The sequence below is a fragment of the Chionomys nivalis genome, chromosome 5 (assembly GCF_950005125.1).
Source record: "Chionomys nivalis chromosome 5, mChiNiv1.1, whole genome shotgun sequence".
NCBI lineage: Eukaryota > Metazoa > Chordata > Mammalia > Rodentia > Cricetidae > Chionomys > Chionomys nivalis.
In genome coordinates this window covers 46,148,700-46,168,521 of record NC_080090.1, presented here as the reverse complement: position 1 = coordinate 46,168,521, position 19,822 = coordinate 46,148,700, and the positions used below count along the sequence as shown (strand labels likewise).

General features: G+C 40.1%; 1 protein-coding gene and 1 non-coding gene across 2 annotated transcripts in view; one reads left to right on the top strand and one right to left on the bottom strand.

Annotated features, from left to right (window-relative positions):
• Positions 1-668: 668 nt before the first annotated feature.
• The window catches only part of LOC130874124 (cadherin-related family member 3-like), an 88,477-nt gene continuing 69,323 nt past the window's right edge, over positions 669-19,822 (bottom strand). Inside the window, exons 12-18 of the mRNA XM_057769122.1 lie at positions 11,704-11,936; positions 8,038-8,209; positions 6,321-6,562; positions 4,973-5,172; positions 4,227-4,246; positions 2,282-2,349; positions 669-746 (exon numbers count right to left, since the gene is read on the bottom strand). Coding sequence (XP_057625105.1) covers positions 669-746; positions 2,282-2,349; positions 4,227-4,246; positions 4,973-5,172; positions 6,321-6,562; positions 8,038-8,209; positions 11,704-11,936 — 1,013 coding nt within the window. The remainder of the gene's footprint in view (positions 747-2,281; positions 2,350-4,226; positions 4,247-4,972; positions 5,173-6,320; positions 6,563-8,037; positions 8,210-11,703; positions 11,937-19,822) is intronic.
• On the top strand, positions 5,344-5,462 carry LOC130875234 (5S ribosomal RNA). Its single transcript, XR_009057172.1, has one exon. It is a non-coding gene; the product is annotated as a 5S ribosomal RNA (ribosomal RNA).

Sequence of the window (19,822 nt, the reverse complement as noted above, 5' to 3'; positions counted from 1 at the left end):
ATGCAAGTTACCGTGACCAGTGTGAAGCTAGTTCTGACAGAGAAAGTACGTGAAGAGGCCAGAGGACCCAACTACACCCAACCTGCAAATGTCTTTCCGTGATGTCAAGCTGTGAGTATAACCACTTTGGACCCATGACATCAGACGAACAGCCAGAAGAACAGAGCTGGAGAGGTATCACTTATCCATATAAAGATAAAGAACTTCTCAGGCGATAGTTCATCACATTCCTGACACACTCAAGTACAAATTATAATAAGATGGTTATTATCCTAAACCAGTAAACTTTTGGGCTGTTTGGTACCCAGAAATATAAAATCAGGTATAAAAGTATATTTTATTTATTTACTTGAATGGAGTTAACTAAACTTGTTATCTATATTTTAAAGATGCATATTTCATATGTAATAATGTAGATGTCCTGTTCCTTTAGCCTCATGGAATTCTAAATGTCTGGCCTATATCCAGGTGGCAATAATTTGATAGGACTAAGTAAGGGTGATGTTCCCCAAGCACTAAATGCCATTGATAATTCAACTGGTTTTTTTTTTTTTTTAATCTGATCCCTTCTTATTTAGAGTAGCTTTCTCAAGCATGGTTATTTTTGCAAAGCATAGTAAATAATCAATCCGTTCATATTTTTGAGTATCTAAATCCATAAATGATATTTACTTCAAAAGATCCAAAAGCATCATACCTGGATCAATGGCTTCTCCATCAAACACAGTTTCATATACAGTGGTTTCCTTTAAAAAAAAAAAAAAAAGTAATGCTCACATAAACAATAAAGCCAGCTTGATAAAATTACTTCTGTCATGTGTTGAATACTTATGATGGCTAGTTCTAATTTCTGTCAGCTCGATATAGCCTAGAATCACCTGGAAAGAGTCTCAGGAGAGGGTTATCTAGGTCAGGATGGTCTATGGACATGTCCAGCGGGGGGGGCTTAAGTGTGTTTTTTGATGTGGGAAGGTCAAGCCTGAAAGTGAGTGGCACCATTCCCTGGTTTGGGACTCTGGACAAGTAAAAGAAGAGAAAACTAGCTGAACCCTAAGCCTCCACGGGTTTATCGCTCTCTACTGCCGACTGTGATGTGACTAGCTGCTTCAAGCTCCCATCACGGCAGTGTCGGACCCCACATTTGTTAGACAAAATAAACTTTCTTCTGTAAGTTAAGCTTTTGTCAGGATATTTTATTACAGCAACAGAAATAAATCTAGGACATGATTTCTTTTCAGTCCTCCCATCTTTCCCATCTGTAGAAGGTTAGCAGTTAGCAGGGAATAAAACTTACTGGCTGTCTCACTTCCTCTCAACATCCCTTACAGTGGGCTGCCTGCCACCATGACCTCTGTTAACTAGGACACTTCTCTCATGGGACTATTGTATGAGGCATGTCATAGGTCACACTGTGCCCTTCCTTCCGAATCTGTATGCCAGCTTCCTGGCTTTCCAGTCCCTCAGAATACCACTGCATTTGGGAGTACTTTAAAGAGGTCATGAAGTAAAATGAAGATATGAATCTTAGCCCAATATGATCGACAGGACAAGAGCCCATGGGGCACGGGCAACAGATTGTCCTCAAGGCCAAAGAGCCTCAACAGAACCCTGAGCATCTCGCCTCTAGGACCCTGACTAATGAATCTGTGGTTTAAACCAGGCAGTCTATAGTGTTCTGTTACAGAAACACCAGGACACTCAGGCTCCTGACAGAAAAGGGGGAGAGTGGAGCATTGAGAGGGAGACAGCCTATGAAGCAACGCCATGGCCAGCCAGGACTTTGGTGGGAATGTTCTAAGTGTGCAGGAGGCAAGGAGAATGAAACTAAAGATGGCCTGTCTTGTTCTTTGCTGTATTATGGATCCATGATCCAGCCCTCTCTGGTGTATTTATGTGAATTATACATCAACTAAGCTTTGGCCACTTTGAATTGATTTGCTTCTCTGGGCGTAGATTTACCATCTGCTAAAGACTCTAACATTGAGGAATTTGCCCAGCTCTGTCCCATGTATAATAATTTCAAATATAGTTTTAAATTCTAAGTAGTATTAAATAATGCTAGATTTACATTTGCCTAGAGTCATTTTTGCTATGTGTACATATATTTTAGGTAAATTTTGATCTCACCAAGTTTCTGAAATTCAAGTTCTGTAGCACATACTAATTTAGCAAAAATGATGAACTAAAATGAATTTTATTTCCTTCCTATGAAGCTTGAATAGATTTTACCATATCCTTAGAAGGAAAATAATGTAACAAAAATAGATAAAAATGTACTTACTGTTAGAACTTCTAGCTTTTTATTTCTGGTTTCTGTGATAACATTTTTTTCTTTTTGATTTCTATCTCCTGTTTTAAAAAAAAAACATAAAGTGGTAAATAAACAAATAAGAAGTATGTAGGGGGCGGCATTTTTAAATGACGTAGTTTGGACTGGCAAGATGACTGACAAGAATGATAGCCTGAGGTTGGTGCCCACAGGGTAGAAGGGCAAACCTGACTCCCACCAGGTATCCTATAACCTCCCGCAAAATTGAAATTAAAATGTGGTCACCTCAGAAATTCACACACTAAAGTTGAAGTGATTAGCGAGGCTCCTCCACAAAGACAACAAGCAAATTTGTGATGCAGTCCATATTTTTAAGATAGCACGAAGAATGCCTTATATGAAAATCTACTGTTTGTGAGGTTCATTTATATGCATATATTCATATAAAATAACTTAATTGGAGCGTCACTGGTTGCCAAATTAAAAAGCCTGAGACCACTGGGTGGTGGCAGCACTGCCTTTAATCCCAGCACTTGGGAGGCAGAGGCAAATGGACCTCTGTAGGTTCTGGTCTATAGAACAAGTTTCTGGACATCCAGAACAACACAGAAAAACCCTGTTTGAAAACAAAAGAAAGCCTGGCGGTGGTGGCGCATGCCTTTAATTCCAGCACTCCGGAGGCAGAGACAGGCGGATCTCTGTGAGTTCGAGGCCAGCCTGGTCTACAAGAGCTAGTTCCAGGACAGGAACCAAAAGCTACGGAGAAACCCTGTCTCGAAAAAAATCTAAAAAAGAAAAAGAAAACAAAACAAAAAAACCCACAGCAAATATGGGATACTTCTCTTCAAGCTGCTAGTTGGGGTGTCCTGGAGATTCACCCCAAAATATAGGCTCATTGCCATTACCCATGGTTGCCTGCTGAAACTTGATGGTGATCCTCATGGCTGAAGCCACTGTGCACATTGGTCATAGGACATGGAGAATTCAAGTTGCTATTGATTGGGAAGCCTCTTCCCTGCTGTCTAGCTTCCCCAGTAGCCAGAGTGCCTTGTAAGTTGCTGGGGTTAAGAAGCTGCCACCAGCACTCCCAGCTGTGATACTATGAGCTTTAATAGCCACATTTAATAGCTTTAGTAACTTAGTAAGTTCTGCCCATGAGTGCAATAGCCACATAAACGTTATAGGATAAACAATTGCTTTCTGTTTGACTTTTAGGCCAACTTCTCAAAAGGGAAAGAATGCCTAGCACTGTAAATCTAGCCAAGAACAAATGGTTGGGAGCGCACACATCCCGGGAGAGGACCTAATACTATTATTTGGCCAAAGGGGTCAAATATCCCTCTAAATTCATTTCTCTATACCAATAAATTGCTGCAGATTTTGGACCTCATCAGCAAATGACACAGAAGGACACAACTGGCCAAAGTGGAGAGAATCAGGGTCAGTGGAGTGCTCCACCACAAATAGATCATCTATATCAAACCCTCATCCCAAGGCTCAGGGCCATCGTGGGAGAGTAGACATTGTAAGCACTAGAGGTCATGGGGGATATGAGCAAAACCATGTCTTCTGGGCGTGACAGGACTCTCAGCAGCAAGGTTGCCAGCGCACGACCTGCACAAAAACAAGTCTCTCGGTAGCCTAGCATGGAGCAAGTCAGGGACATTTGATGACTTCTGGCAAAGGGGGTACCAGTCGTGTTTGTTTGTTTGTTTTTCTTTTCTAAGTGTATTGTTCCTGGTGGGTCAGCCATTCTCAGAAGACATGAAGTTGTGACAGGAAGCAGTGGACAGGTAGGAGGGTGAATCTAGGAAATTTTAAGAGAAAGAATGAAGGTGGCTATGATCAAAATACATTTCAAGAAATTCTCAAAAAGTCAAGGAAATATTGTATTAAAATAAGTACATGTAACTTTTAAATTACATAATTCAAGCATAATTAGTAAATCATAGCTTACCTACAACATACTTCATTCCTCTGTATAAAAAGAAAATTTGACAAAACACCAGTTAAATTATGACAATGTATATTGAAAATAATTTCATTCAATAGTTAACATGTTACTGTTAGCACAACTAGTTTTTTAAAAAGAAGTAACAATGTGGTTTTCATTAGCTATTCCCACCTGCTCTACTCCACCATTCTAAAAAAAAAAAATCCTGTGTGGTTGACAAAAATACAACTCCAACTCTAGAGCGTGTGTGTGTTACCCTACATGGAAGCACAGTGGTGTGTGTGATGTGTGTGTGTGTGTGCATGTGTGACTAAGACTGAATTCGGAGCCTTGAATATGGCAGTTAAACACTCAACCAGTAACTTTCATCCCCTTCCTTCCTTTACTTTTCATTTTGATACAAATGCTCCAACTCATGCTGATTTGAATCTGCAATCCTCCTACCTCAGCCTCCCAGGCCAACTCCACTTTTGAAGCTATTGCATTCTCTACCCTGAAGAACTGTATTGATAAATGATGACAAAAGCAGGTGTGTTTTCTATCCATTTCTTTGGCCTCAATAAGTTTTAAAACCAATCAGGTGTATGGAGACGGAGCTGACATGTATTGCCTACAAGTCCCTAAATTAATGCCTAGTGATCGTCAAACATCTGCCCAAACCACTTGCTTCAAAAGAATATGAGCATATTTGTTTGTTCACAAATTTGTTTTTTAATTCTTTATATCAAACTTAGAAAAAAGTCACATACTTGATTTTCGACTTGGAGTCTTCCTTGGCCATTTTCTGAGAGCATTCTTTAATATTTCCATATCTCCAAAAAAGAAAACACATCCAGAAAACCAGTCCAGCAAAGAACACAGCCATCAGCGTGAGGACAAAAGGCACATACCAGGCGCTGTTCTCATATGTGTTGATAGCTGTGTACACAATGGTCAGACCTTTCCTCTGCTGGAAAATTATTTCAAAGCAAACAGTGTTAGTCCCTGTTTTTAAAACACATCTGTTTACGCGGTGTAACATCAGTGTAAAAACACCATCTTAACAGACTCAGCGTATTCGTAAGTGCCCAGCTAACAATGAGAAATGCAAAAGAGCCAACAAATTAAGAATGTAGAGATGGTCTATGGCCATACCACCCTGAACGTGCCCAATCTTGTTTGATCTTGGAAGCTAAGGAGGGTCGGGCCTGGTTGGTACTTGGATGGGAGACCACCTGGGAATACCAGGTGCTGTAGGCTTAAAATAAATAAATAAAATAAATAATAAATGTAGAGATGGCGCTGCACGAAATGGCCACTCCATGGTCCACATCAAATCCCGTCTCTTCTTTTCCACCTGTCTTTTGATCTATAACACTCAGGGTTCTGCTCAATAACTGAGTTCTTTCAGGTTTCTATGTCCCTGGTATCTACTCCCTTTTGTGTAGCCTGAGGTAACAGTGCATTCTTGAAAATCAATACTCAGGGAAAAAGACTTTGTCACTTTTATTTTAAAGGCCACAGAACAGTAAAATACACGCTAAAGTCTACTGAATAGGAGCTTTCATCTTTGGGTGGCTGATAAGCCATTATATAATTCAGCAGAGGTTTTCCACATCTGCTTTATAAATGATAAAATGCTAAAAGGTCTGCTAAGTGTTGTAGGGTTGGGCTGAAGGTGAGATGCAGTGGTGGCCGTAAGACCTGCAGTGTGAAGCCGGCACATCGTAGGTGTCCATTATTATGATAGCAGAGTCGTTGCAAGTGTCCATTTGTAGAGGTTTTTAATGGCTCTAATTCACTAAATAGTGTTCCCTTCTACTGAGCAAGACCTTCATATTATTCGACCAGCAGTTTAGGGGAATTCTATAGGCAGTTTAGTGGCCCTCTATATGTATGCATATAATTTTCTCTAATTCCTGTGCACACGGTATTTATTCACAGATGTACAGTGTCCAAGAGAGCCCAGCAGGGCTTTTATGGATTAGTATAAAAGTCAAAAAGCCTACAAGGGACAGTGATGGCCTGAGCATTCTTCCAGCACTTCTGGCTGGTCTTTGACTTCGCAGTAAACTATTTACAGCATAGAGATCCCAATTAAATTCTGTAACTCTTTACTTCAGAACTGGTTGGAGGAGGTGGCGTGCTGGTTCTTCTCACATAAATGTCTATGACAGCGGTTCCTGTCTTGGGCTTAATGGCTTTGCCGTATTTCAGGTTGTCGTCGATCACGTGCACCACAAGATGGTATTGCCACTGCACTTCGGTTCCAGATTCGAAGCTGAAAGGATTCTGCACAATTAATTTGGGTGTATTTGTACCCCGACTTGGGTCTAATTTGAAATGAAGGTTTTCATTTCCTTTAAAAGGAATAATGGGAAAGTCAGAATTAGTTTATAATACATCAAGTTGTCTTAAGCTACCTTTAGATGATATTAAAACACAGATCATGTACATAGGTTTAAAATTTGTGTTTTACTGTAAATTTCCATGCCTATAAAGAATTTATTAGTAAAGTTGAAATAAAATAATTAATACATACATGGAAAAGGTGTTTTAAACTAGGCATGTTAGAGTAAGACTATACTCTTAGCACTTGGACAGAAGAGGCAAGAGGATCAAGAGTTCAAGGTCTTCCTTGGCTACATAGAGAGTTGCAGGCTAACCTGGTCTACAAAAGACACTGTTTCGAAAAAGAAAAGAATAAAAATGTTTTAAAGGTTAAGGTCATGAGGCTAACCCCCACATGTGGCCAGCAAATCTCATGCTCTTATCTGATTATTATCTCTAATATTTTTCCCCTTCCTTTATTTGACTGTCCCTTTGAACTTGGTCTACACCGGTGGTTCTCAACCTGTGGATCATGACCCCTTTAGGGGTCAAATGACATTTTCACAGGTATCACCTAAGACCACTGGAAAACACAGATATTTTAATTACCATTTATAACAGTAGCAAAATTATAGTTATGAAGTAGCAGCAAAAATAATTTTGTGATTGGGCTCACCACATCATGAGGAACTGTGCTAAAGGGTCACAGCACTAGGGAGGCTGAGGACCACTGGTCTAGACTACTATCTAATGAGCCAGTCAGACCACAGTACCAATTACGTCCTCAAGAAATTACGTCCTCTCGAGGGCCTAGAAGACACTATTATAAACAAGAGAAACGGGTGTAAATATCAAACTAGTCTTCATAATTAAATAGTATGTCTACACTCTCATCCTTTCAGAAGAACAGCATGAGACGCATGAAAAGGTCTTATTGCCATGGTCAAAACAAATGTCAAGACCGTGTTTTCCTGCGTAGACTTTCTCTTGATTTATGATTTTATGTGTTGATGGTACCAAGTATAATAAATAACGAGCTCCATGAATGTCTTCCACACCTATCTCAGGTGGGTCTGTGTAACAATTTCTAAAAATGTCTGGTACATGGTTGGTCTCAAATAAAGGAAGATCTCCTATAGATGGCAAGCTGGGGACTGTAATGTTTATGTGAATCTATGAAGAGCCAACAATAATACAGTCAAAACCTTCTAGCCTGGTGAACTTGTAAGAACATCATCAGATGGAAAGATGGATTCTGTTTTCTGCTAGCTCCGTGGAGAACAAACTTAACTTCTTGTACTAAAACCGAGTCCTGCAGTCACAGGAGTAATTGAGCTGTGTCTGTAGACATGAAAGGGTGCCGTGAAGAAACACGACACTAAGCTATGAAATAGTCTAACCCTAATAAACAGTCACTTCTAGTGTTACATATCATGTCTGACATTATAAGCTAATGTCAGCTTGACATATGTTTGCGATTAAAAGAAATAATTAAAGTATCCACCAGAAGCCATTTCAAAGCGCATCTCAAAATCCTGTGAATCTCTGTCGTGGCAGTTTAATTTGAGGCCATTGACGTTTGTCCCAGCAACAACATCATCAGAGATGATGGCCGTGGACAGATAGGGGATGCAGACAGGTGCTTCATCATTCTCATCTTCAATGTCAACAGTGACCTGTCAGTGATGAAGGGAGAAGAAACATCACATTCACATCATGAGACGATCTATAAATAAAATCAGAAATGAGCATCTGGATGGGGCAGATCACCCAGAATTATTAAGTAAAAAGTCTAATTTTGTTTTCTGAGTTTGAAGGCATGTTCTCGGAGATATGGATTCTGGCTGTCAGTCCCTAGTCAGAGGTTTATTATTCTGAGTCGGTTGTGGCGGTCTCTGTCCCCTTTAGGAAGAACTTCAGGCTCTTTAGGTGAACCTCTATGGGAAGCACAGTCATGCAAATTAGAGCAAAGGCAATGCTGAAGACCCCATCTCTGAAGCCAAAGCTCTGGAGACTTTGAACTGCCCAGGTTCAGTGGCAGATACACCCCGAAGACATTTCCCCTAACTTAATTAAGGGCCTCTTCTGTATTGTTTCCTCAAGCACAATGTATATCTGAGCTTAATTAGGGCTATTATCGACATTTTCCTAATTAAATTACCGTAAACCAGGAATCTGTGATTTACATGGGAAAAGATGGAAATATGAAGGATTTGAAAATGTCAGTGATGGAAGGCCAATCGGTCTGGAAAGACTCTCTGCCCACCTCTCCGATGACTAATAGCTTCCCCAGGAACATTAGCAGAAGAATCCCTGGTGTGACTACATCTGCAAGAATTATCTTTTCTAACATGTTTGATGGAATGTTTTAATAACATAGTTAAGTTCTTGGAGGAAATCCTGCATTTCTTAATGTTACTTCTCCATAGGTTGAACACAGCTAAATGTTGTATCGAATATGTGAGATTTTACAAATTACATTTAATTTATTTATCTTGTGTTCATATGTTTCTCTGTGTGTATGTGTGTGTGTGTGTGTGTGTGTGCACATGGGCATACTACAGCACTATGGGTGTGTGATGTGTGTGTGTGTGCGGGTGCATGCCTACTACCGCACTATGGGTGTGTGATGTGTGTGTGTGTGTGCGCATGTGCATGCCTAGTACAGCACTATGGATGTGTGATGTGTGTGTGTGCACGCCTACTTTCTACAACACTGTGTGGTGTGTGTGTGAATGCCTACTACAGCACTATATGTGTGTGATGTGTGTGATATGTGTGATTTGTGTGTGTGTGTGCCTACTACAGAACTATGTGTGTGTGATGTCAGAGGTCAGCTTTCAGCAGTTGGTTCTCTCCTTCCACCATGTGGATCCAGGAGATCAAACCAGATTGTCAAACTTAGTGGCAGGCGACTTTAGCTGCTGAGTCATCCTACTGACCTGGAAATTTTTTCTATTTAATCTTAATTTAATTACTTTGGTATAATTCTGATTGGCATAAACAATCTTGTCAGGGATTGAATGTAGAATGTCCCCCATAAACTGTTTGTAAACTCGGTCCCCAGCAGCCCATGGCACTGTTTTTGAAGAGTTATATGGCCCCTTTAAGGAGAAAAGCTTCACTAGAGGAAGGGTGTCTTTGGGAACAGACCTGGAAGATTTAAGGTCCTGCCTCACTCCCTGCCTCTCTCTGCTTCTTGACTGTGGTTGAAGGGTAATCAGCTGCCTTGTGATCCTGTTGCCATGCATTGCCTGCTTTGAGGAAGTGTGCACCTTCTTTAATGGGAAGCCAACACACACACACACACACACACACACACATCCCACTCTCTTAAGTTGCTCCTTGCCCGGTGTCTAGTCACAGCGATGGAAGAGTTACCGCTCTAGAGACTCTGCTGCCAGACTGTTGTTCCCTACTTCTCTCACACAGCACGCCACACCCCCTCTCTGGGCTGCAATCTGTGGGTTTAATTTGTCCTTCCTTCTTGGATTGTTTACCCAATAGTGTTCATCCACATCAGCCTGATGTTGTGAGTGCTGGAGAATAAGCATTCATCTTGATGTATGGGAGACACAAAGAAAATTGAGTGGTTGGACTGAATAAGAACAGAAGCTAAATATAGCCAGGCCCAGAACATTCAAACACTGTGGGCCTTGGGAATGATGCTGGAACCTAGTCCAGTGGGATGTGAAGTAAATGAAGAGGCCATAGGACAGGCAGTGGGCCTTTTTCGGAAGGCATTCTGGCAGACTTCAGGGCCACAAGCAAAGACATGGTTCTAGGAAGTAGTCTGCTCTATCAGGTCAAATACAGGAGGGGGGGTGGGGGCAGCTGGGTTGTTAGCAGTAGATGGGTGAGAAGTAGAGAGATAGATTGTCTAAAGGATAAAAAAAAGAATTTGGGGCACATGGCAGAGAAGAGGTGCCTAGACTTCATCCTGTCTCTGAGCTGAGTAACCTCAACTAGGTTCTAAGACATCTGGAGCTGTGTAAATAAAATGCTTCCTTGCATTAAAAAGGAGTAGAAGAGGTGTTCAAAACTACCTTGCAGTGTGGGATTGAGATTGAGCTATATAGCTAGAGCTTATCATACACAACACTTGACTTTATTGGGTTCTTAATAAAATTATATGAGAGTGATGGGGGTGACAATGATGAGGATGGTTCCCTCATTTCTGGATACTGAAGACCTATCTATCACCTTTTTCATACGGGGAAGTCAAAGTCATTGGCATGACCCTCTTGGCGCTTGACATAGTGGGCTCCCCAAAGGCATATGTGACAATGTCTTATACTTTTGCAACCCACGATTCTGTACATACACACTTGATAAATATTCATTAAGAGGAAGAAAGAATGAACAAATTCTTCTTTAACATGACTTCTAAGCATCTATAAGGGAACTGGCTAAGGTACCTCATGTGAACAAGCACTCTCGTGAGCATCATCCCAAGACTGCAAACCTTCAGAATCCCAGACTCAAGGCTTCACCCTCAGCCCTCTGAAAGTTGTTCTAATCATTGATGTGAATAGGTCTCATGTTTTCCTCACAGTGACACAATCACTCAAAAAATAAATAAATAAAAACCAAAACCTTGTGCAATAGCAAAACTTTAGCTTCATTAATAATGTGTCCCCCATAATAAATACATCTCATATTCTTAATGTCTTTAAAGAGTCTTTTGGCCTTTCTAAAATAAGTTAGACACACACACATTCTTCCACGTCAATACTATGACATTGCAAACATTGCCTTGAGGTAGAAGCAGCCTGGATTTAGTGCAAGGCCTATGGATCTTATATTAACACCTGGGTACATTTCCTGCACTCTGTGCCTCAGTTTCCTCATCTGTATGGTGAAAGTGAGCAGAATAATGCCTCTTTCACCTGGTAAAGTAAATATCAACTTCTTCAAATCTTTGTTGTCCATAAAGATTCATGCTATGCTTTTGAGAACACATTCACACCAGAGAGAGAAGTTGGCCAATTCCTCCTTCCCCATTCAGATTTGGAAAGGGAAGTTCTGCAAAAGTTATAGAGCACTTGAGCAGTAGGAGAACGTCACAAGCTTCTCCATTCCCTACCTGATCTCCCCAAGGTGATAACTTGAAACTTAATGCATTGCTCAGTCATACAGACACAAACCCTGTCTGTGTCTCTTTACTTACCGTGGCCTCTGCAGTCCGTGGGTAATCTCTGTCACAGTCCACAGCTTGTACTGTGAGGTTATATTGCCTGACCGACTCATAGTCCGGCTGACTGGTGAGCTCAATCACTCCAGAGAAAGGGTGAATCCAGAACCTTCGGACAGCCTGGATGTCCCCACTGATTATCTTGTATGTCAGACAATTTGGCGGTTGGTCCTCATCAATGGCAGTCACTTGTCCAACTTTGTAGTAGGCTGCCAATGGTTTGCAATGTTTATTTTTCTCATGTACACACACTATGATAAAGTTTTTAATTTTCAAATGATAACCTGAATTTCTCAGGTGATAACTTAAATCCCTTTGCATGGTAATGACTGTTTGAAGACTAACCCTCCGCATGACGGCAGATAGATTTACAGAGAAGCCTCAGCCACTTTAGAGCACTGGTTTCACTCAAATGAAACAACTTAAAATAACTTTGTAATATTAATAATTAGCTTTATCTTATCTTTATGCTGACATTAGTAGCAGATAATGTTCAGAAGCTAGACTCTGAAACCAGAATATCTAGTTTACAAATCTCAGCCTCACTTACTAACGAGAAAAAAGGACAATTCTGTAGGCATCTTCATTTTTTTTCTTTCTTTGCAGAGTAAGTGCGATAACAGTATTTACCATACACACCTGTGACAATTGGGTGAACTGAAACACATGAAAAAATTAGAGTAATATAAATGCTAAATAATAATTATTATTTGCCTAATTCTCTCATTGAATCTTCCTAACAGCCTTATGTCAGTAGTTTATATAAATAAAGATTTGAGACCCTGAGATATTCATTCTCTCAAGGCTACAGAACAAGTCAGACTCAAGTTCATGTCTCCTAATTCTACAGCCAGATTGAAAAATAGCTTCACAATACTTACAGTTAATAGTATGCCCAGATAATCATTTAGAAGAATGGTAATTACAGTACATTGTTTAAACTCAGATGCCAAAATCCTTTGCCCTTTCTGTGTTCACATTATTAGCCACGCAGGCAACCCTAGCACTCTGGTTTGTGACTTGCTTTGATCCATGAGATAATGTTAGTGAACCTGGTGCAGGCAAGAGTATGAGAAGATTTTGAGAAATTACATTGCCTTTCTCTTGCTGAATACCCCGTCCCTCGCTTACATACACTCTCTCCCAACTGGTAAAATGCTCTGTGAAAGTGACTGGTTCTATTTTGGTTGTGAGCCTAGCCTTTAATGACTGAGCCCTCAAGATGGGAAAATCACAGAAACAGCTGACCAGAGCCAGTGGGAGCTCATGGACCATGGATTGACAGGTGGGGTACCTGCATGTAACCAAATTAGACCCTCTGAATGTAGGTGACAGTTATGTAATTTGATATGCTGGGGGGGGGGGACTGGCAGTGAGACCAGGACCTGTCCCAGGAGCATGAACTGGTTTTTGCAGACCATTTCCCATGGTGGGACAGCTATGTTACTCTACCTTTTATGGGGTTCATTATACAGTATTCTCTTTTTTCTTTTTTTAATTGATTTTTATTGAGCTCTACATTTTTCTCTGTTCCCCTCCCTGCCTCTCCCCTTTCCCCTCCAGTCCTCCCCCAAGGTCCCCATGCTCCTAATTTACTAAGGAGATCTTGTCTTTTTCTACTTCCCATGTAGATTAGATCTATGTAAGTCTCTTTAGTGTCCTCATTGTTGTCTAAGTTCTCTGGGATTGGGTTTGTAGGCTGGTTTTCTTTGTTTTATGTTTAAAAGCCACCTATGAGTGAGTACATGTAATAATTGTCTTTCTGGGTCTGGGTTACCTCACTCAATTGATGTTTTCTACCTCCATCCATTTTCCTGCAAAATTCAAGCTGTCGTTATTTTATTCTGCTGTGTAGTACTCCATTGTGTAAATGTACCACATTTTCCTTATCCATTCTTTGGTCAAGGGACATTTGGGTTGTTTCCAGCTTCTGGCTATGACAAACAATGCTGCTATGAACATAGTTGAGCACATGTCCTTGTGGCATGATTGAGCATCCTTTGGATATATACCCAAAAGTGGTATTACTGGGTCATGAGGAAGGTTGTTTCTTAATTTTCTGAGAAATCGTCACCCTGATATCCAACAGGGTTGAACCAGCTTGTATTCCCACCAGCAATGCAGAAGTGTTCCCTTTTCACCATAACCTCTCCAGCATAAGTTGTCATCAGTGTTTTTTATCTTGGTCATTCTTACCAGTGTAAGATGGAATCTCAGAATTGTTTTGATTTGCATTTCTCTTATAGCTAAGGATGTTGAACATTTCCTTAAATGTCTTTCAGTCATTTTAGATTCCTCTGTTGCAAGTTCTCTGTTTAGGTCTGTACTCCATTTTTTTTTTTTGGATTATGTGTTCTTTTTTTTTTTTTTTTTTTTTTTTTTTTTTTTTTTTCTTTTATTTATTTTTTTATTCTTTTTTAATTAAAATTTCCACCTGCTCCCCGTTTCCCATTTCCCTCCCCTCCTCCCAAATATTGCCCCCTCCCCCCACTCCCCTCCCCCTATCCCCACTCCTCTTCTCCTCCCCCCACACCATTCCCCCTCCCTCTCGATACTGAAGAGCAGTCCAAATTCTCTGCCCTGCGGGAAGACGAAGGTCTTCTATCTACGTCCAGGAAGGTGAGCTTCTAAACAGGCTAAGCTCCCACAAAGCCAGTTCATGTATTAGGATTGAAACCTAGTGCCATTGTCCTTGGCTTCTCATCAGTCTTCATTGACCGCCATGCTCAGAGAGTCCGGAATCAACCCATGCTTATTCAGTCCCAGACCAGCTGGCCTTGGTGGGCTCCTAATAAATCAGTTCCACTGTCACAGTGGGTGGGTGCATCCCTCGTGGTCCTGATTTTTTGCTCTTGTTCTCCCTCCTTCTGCTCCTCATTTGGACCTTAAGAGCTCAGACCGTTGCTCCAAATTGAGAATCTGTCTCTACCTCGATCCATCGCCAGATGAAGGTTCTAAGGTGATATGCAAGAAATTCATCAGTATAGGATAGGGTCATTACAGGTTCCCTCTCCTTAGTTGCCCAAGGTACCAGCTGGGGACATATTCCTGGACACCTGCGAACCCCTCTAGAGTCAAGTCTCTTGCCAGCCCTAAGATGGCTCCCTTAGATAGGATATATACTTCGCTGCTCCCGTATCCATCCTTCCTATATCCCAACCATCCCAATCCCCCGAGCTCCTCCCATCCTCCCCTTCTCATATTTCTCATCCCATTTCCCCTTTGCCCCATGCCACCTCACCCGCAAGTTCCCAGTTTTTGCCCTGCAATCTTGTCTACTTCCCCCTCTCCATGCGGATGACTATATGATTTTCTTTGGGTTCACTTTCTTATTTAACTTCTATAGGATCACACATTATATGCTTAATGTCTTTTATTTATGGCTAGAAACCGATTATGAGTGAGTACATCCCATGTTCCTCTTTTTGGGTCTGGGATACCTCACTCAGGATAGTGTTTTCTATTTCCATCCATTTGCACGCAAAATTCGAGAAGTCATTGTTTTTTACTGCTGAGTAGTACTCTAATATGTATATATTCCACACTTTCTTTATCCATTCCTCCATTGAAGGGCATCTAGGTTGTTTCCAGGTTTTGGCTATTACAAACAATGCTGCTATGAACATAGTTGAACAGATACTTTTGTCATTTGATGTGGCATCTCTTGGGTATATTCCCAATAGTGGTATTACTGGATCTTGGGGTAGGTTGATCCCAAATTTCCTGAGAAATCGCCACACTGATTTCCAAAGTGGTTGCACAAGTTTGCATTCCCACCAGCAATGAATGAGTGTGCCTCGTTCTCCACAACCTCTCCAGCAAAGGCTATCATTGGTGTTCTTGATTTTAGCCATTCTGACAGGTGTAAGATGGTATCTCAAAGTTGTTTTAATTTGCATTTCCCTTATCGCTAAGGAGGTTGAGCATGACCTTAGGTGTCTTTTGGCCATTTGAATTTCTTCTGTTGAGAATTCTCTGTTCAGATCAGTGCCCCATTTTTTTATTGGGTTCATTAGCATTTTAAAGTTTAGTTTCTTGAGTTCTTTATATATTTTGGTGATCAGACCTTTGTCTGTTGCAGGGTTGGTGAAGATCTTCTCCCAGTCAGTGGGTTGCCTTTTTGTCTTAGTGACAGTGTCCTTTGCTTTACAGAAGCTACTCAGTTTCAGGAGGTCCCATTTATTCAATGTTGCCCTTAATGTCTGTGCTGCTGGGGATAAACGTAGGAAGTGATCTCCTGTACCCATATGTTGTAGAGTACTTCCAACTTTTTCTTCTATCAGGTTCAGTGTGTTCAGACTAATATTGAGGTCTTTAATCCATTTGGACTTGAGTTTTGTGCATGGTGATAGATATGGATCTATTTTCATTCTTCTACACGTTGACAACCAGTTCTGCCAGCACCATTTGTTGAAGATGCTCTCTTTTTTCCATTGAATACTTTTAGCTCCTTTATCAAAAATTAGGTGTTCATAAGTTTGTGGGTTGAAATCAGGGTCTTCTACTCGGTTCCATTGATCAACTTCTCTGTTTTTATACCAATACCAAGCTGTTTTCAATACTGAGGCTCTGTAATAGAGTTTGAGGTCAGGGATGGTAATGCCTCCAGACGATCCTTTATTATATAAGATTGTTTTGGCTATCCTGGGTTTTTTGTTTCTCTATATAAAGTTGATTATTGTCCTCTCAAGATCTGTGAAGAATTTTGATGGGATTTTAATGGGGATTGCATTGAATCTATAAATTGCCCTTGGTAGAATTGCCATTTTTACTATGTTGATCCTCCCTATCCAAGAGCAAGGGAGATCCTTCCATTTTCTGGTATCCTCCTCAATTTCTTTCTTCATTGGCTTAAAGTTCTTGTCAAATAGATCCTTTACTTCCTTGGTTAGGGTTACCCCAAGATATTTTATGCTATTTGTGGCTATCGTGAAGGGTGATGCTTCTCTGATTTCCATCTCTGCTTCCTTATCCTTTGTGTATAGGAGGGCAACTGATTTTTTGGAATTGATCTTGTATCCTGCAACGCTACTAAAGGTGTTTATCAGCTGAAGGAGTTCTTTGCTGGAGTTTTTGGGGTCGCTTATGTACACTATCATATCGTCTGCAAATAATGAAAGTTTAACTTCTTCCTTTCCGATTTGAATCCCTTTGATCCTCTTATGTTGTCTTATTGCTATTGCTAGAATTTCAAGCACTATATTAAAGAGGTATGGAGAGAGTGGACAACCTTGTCGTGTTCCTGATTTTAGTGGAATAGCTTTGAGTTTCTCTCCATTTAATTTGATGTTAGCTGACGGCTTGCTATAAATTGCTTTTATTATATTTAGGAACGACCCTTGTATTCCTAATCTCTCTAAGACCTTTATCATAAAGGGATGTTGAATTTTGTCAAATGCTTTTTCCGCATCTAATGAAATGATCATATGGTTTTTTTCTTTCAGATTATTTATATGATGGATTACATTGATAGATTTTCGTATGTTGAACCAGCCCTGCATCTCTGGGATGAAGCCTACTTGATCATAATGGATAATTTTTCTAATGTGTTCTTGGATTCGGTTTGCCAGTATTTTATTGAGTATTTTTGCGTCGATGTTCATGAGTGAGATTGGCCTGTAGTTCTCTTTCTTGGTTGTGTCTTTGTGTGGTTTTGGTATCAGAGTAACTTCAGCTTCATAAAAGGAATTTGGCAATGACTTCTCTGTTTCAATATTGTGAAATACATTAAGGAGTATAGGTATTAGGTCTTCTTGGAAGTTCTGGTAGAATTCTGCATTAAAGCCGTCTGGACCTGGGCTTTTTTTGGTGGGAAGGTTTTTTATAACAACTTCTAATTCTTCGCGACTAACAGGTCTATTTAGATTGTTCACCTGGTCCTGGTTTAACTTTGGTATATGGTACTTATCTAAAAAAGTGTCCATTTCTTTTACATTTTCCAATTTTGTGGCATACAGGTTTTTGTAGTAAGATCTAATGATTCTCTGAATTTCGTCTGTGTCTGTGGTTATGTCTCCCTTTTCGTTTCTGATTTTGTTAATTTGCGTATTCTCTCTCCGCCGTTTGATTAGTTTGGATAGGGGTTTATCAATCTTATTGATTTTCTCCAAGAACCAGCTTTTTGTTTCATTGATTCTTTGGATTGTTTTCTGTGTTTCTATTTTGTTGATTTCAGCCCTCAATTTGATTATTTCCAGTCTTCTACTTCTCCTAGGTGAGTCTGCTTCTTTTCTTTCTAAAGCTTTAAGGTGGGCTATTAGGTCTCCAATGTGTGCTTTCTCCGTTTTCTTTATGTGGGCACTTAATGCTATGAACTTTCCTCTTAGCACTGCTTTCATAGTGTCCCATAGGTTTGAGTATGTTGAGTCTTCGTTTTCATTGAATTCAAGAAAGACTTTAATTTCTTTCTTTATTTCTTCCTTGATCCAGGTGTGGTTCAGTAGTTGACTGTCCAATTTCCATGAGTTCATAGGCTTTCTGGGGATAGCATTGTTGTTGAATTCTAACTTTAATCCATGGTGATCTGATAAGACACAGGTGGTTACCGATATTTTTTTGTAACTGTGTAAGTTTGCTTTGTTACCGAGTATGTGGTCTATTTTCGAGAAGGTTCCATGAGCTGCAGAGAAGAAGGTATATTCTTTCTTATTTGAGTGGAATGTTCTATAGATGTCTGTTAAGTCCATTTGATTCATTACCTCCCTTAATCCTCTTATTTCTCTGTTAGGTTTCTGTCTGATTGACCTGTCCATTGGTGAGAGAGGAGTGTTGAAATCTCCTACTATTAGTGTGTGTGGTTTGATGACTGCCTTGAGTTTTAGTAACGTTTCTTTTACATAAGTGGGTGCTTTTATATTAGGGGCATAGATATTCAGGATTGAGACTTCATCCTGGTGAATTGTTCCTGTTATGAGTAAAAAATGTCCATCTCCATCTCTTTTGATTGATTTTAGTTTGAAGTCAACTTTCTTAGAAATTAGTATGGCCACACCTGCTTGTTTCTTAGGTCCATTTGCTTGATAAACCTTTTCCCAGCCCTTTACTTTGAGTAGATGTCTGTCTTTGTGGTTGAGGTGTGTTTCTTGTAAGCAACAGAATGTTGGATCCTGTTTTCGTATCCAATCTCTTAGCCTGTGCCTCTTTATAGGTGAGTTGAGTCCATTGATATTAAGTGATATTAATGACCAGTGGTTGTTAACTCCGGTCATTTTTCCTTTCTTTCTTTCTTTCCTTCTTTTGGTAGTAGAGTTTGTGTGTTTCCCTTCTTCAAGTTGTGCTGGTGAAGGGTCATTAGATGTCTGAGTTATTGTGGGCATTGTTGGACTCCTTGGTTTGTGATTTTCCTTCAATTACTTTCTGAAGGGCTGGATTTGTGGCTACGTATTGTTTAAATTTGTTTTTATCCTGGAAAATTTTGTTTTCTCCATTTATAGTGAATGAAAGCTTGGCTGGGTATAGTAGTCTGGGCTTGCATCCATGGTCTCGTAGTTTCTGCAGTATATCTATCCAGGACCTTCTGGCTTTCATGGTTTCCATAGAGAAATCAGGTGTAAGTCTGATAGGTTTACCTTTATAGGTAACTTGACCTTTTTCCTTTGCAGCTCTTAATATTCTTTCTTTATTCTGTATGTTTTGTGTTTTGATTATTATATGACGAGGAGATGTTTTTTTTTGATCCAGTCGATTTGGTGTTCTGTATGCTTCTTGGACCTTCAAAGGAATATCTTTCTTAAGGTTGGGAAAGTTTTCTTCTATAATTTTATTAAATATATTTTCTGGACCATTGAGCTGTACTTCTTCTCCTTCTTCTATCCCTATTATTCTTAGGTTTGGTCTTTTTATTGTGTCCCAGATTTCCTGAATGTTTTGTGATGAGAATTTGTTGGTTATGCTGTTTTCTTTGATGAGAGTGTTTATTTTCTCTATGGTATCTTCAGTGTCTGAGATTCTTTCTTCTATCTCTTGTAATCTGTTGGTGGTACTTGTCTCTGTAGTTCCTGTTCGTTTATTCAAATTTTCCATCTCCATCCTTCCCTCGGTTTGTGTTTTCTTTATTACTTCCACTTCATTCTTCAAGTCTTGAACCGTTTCCCTT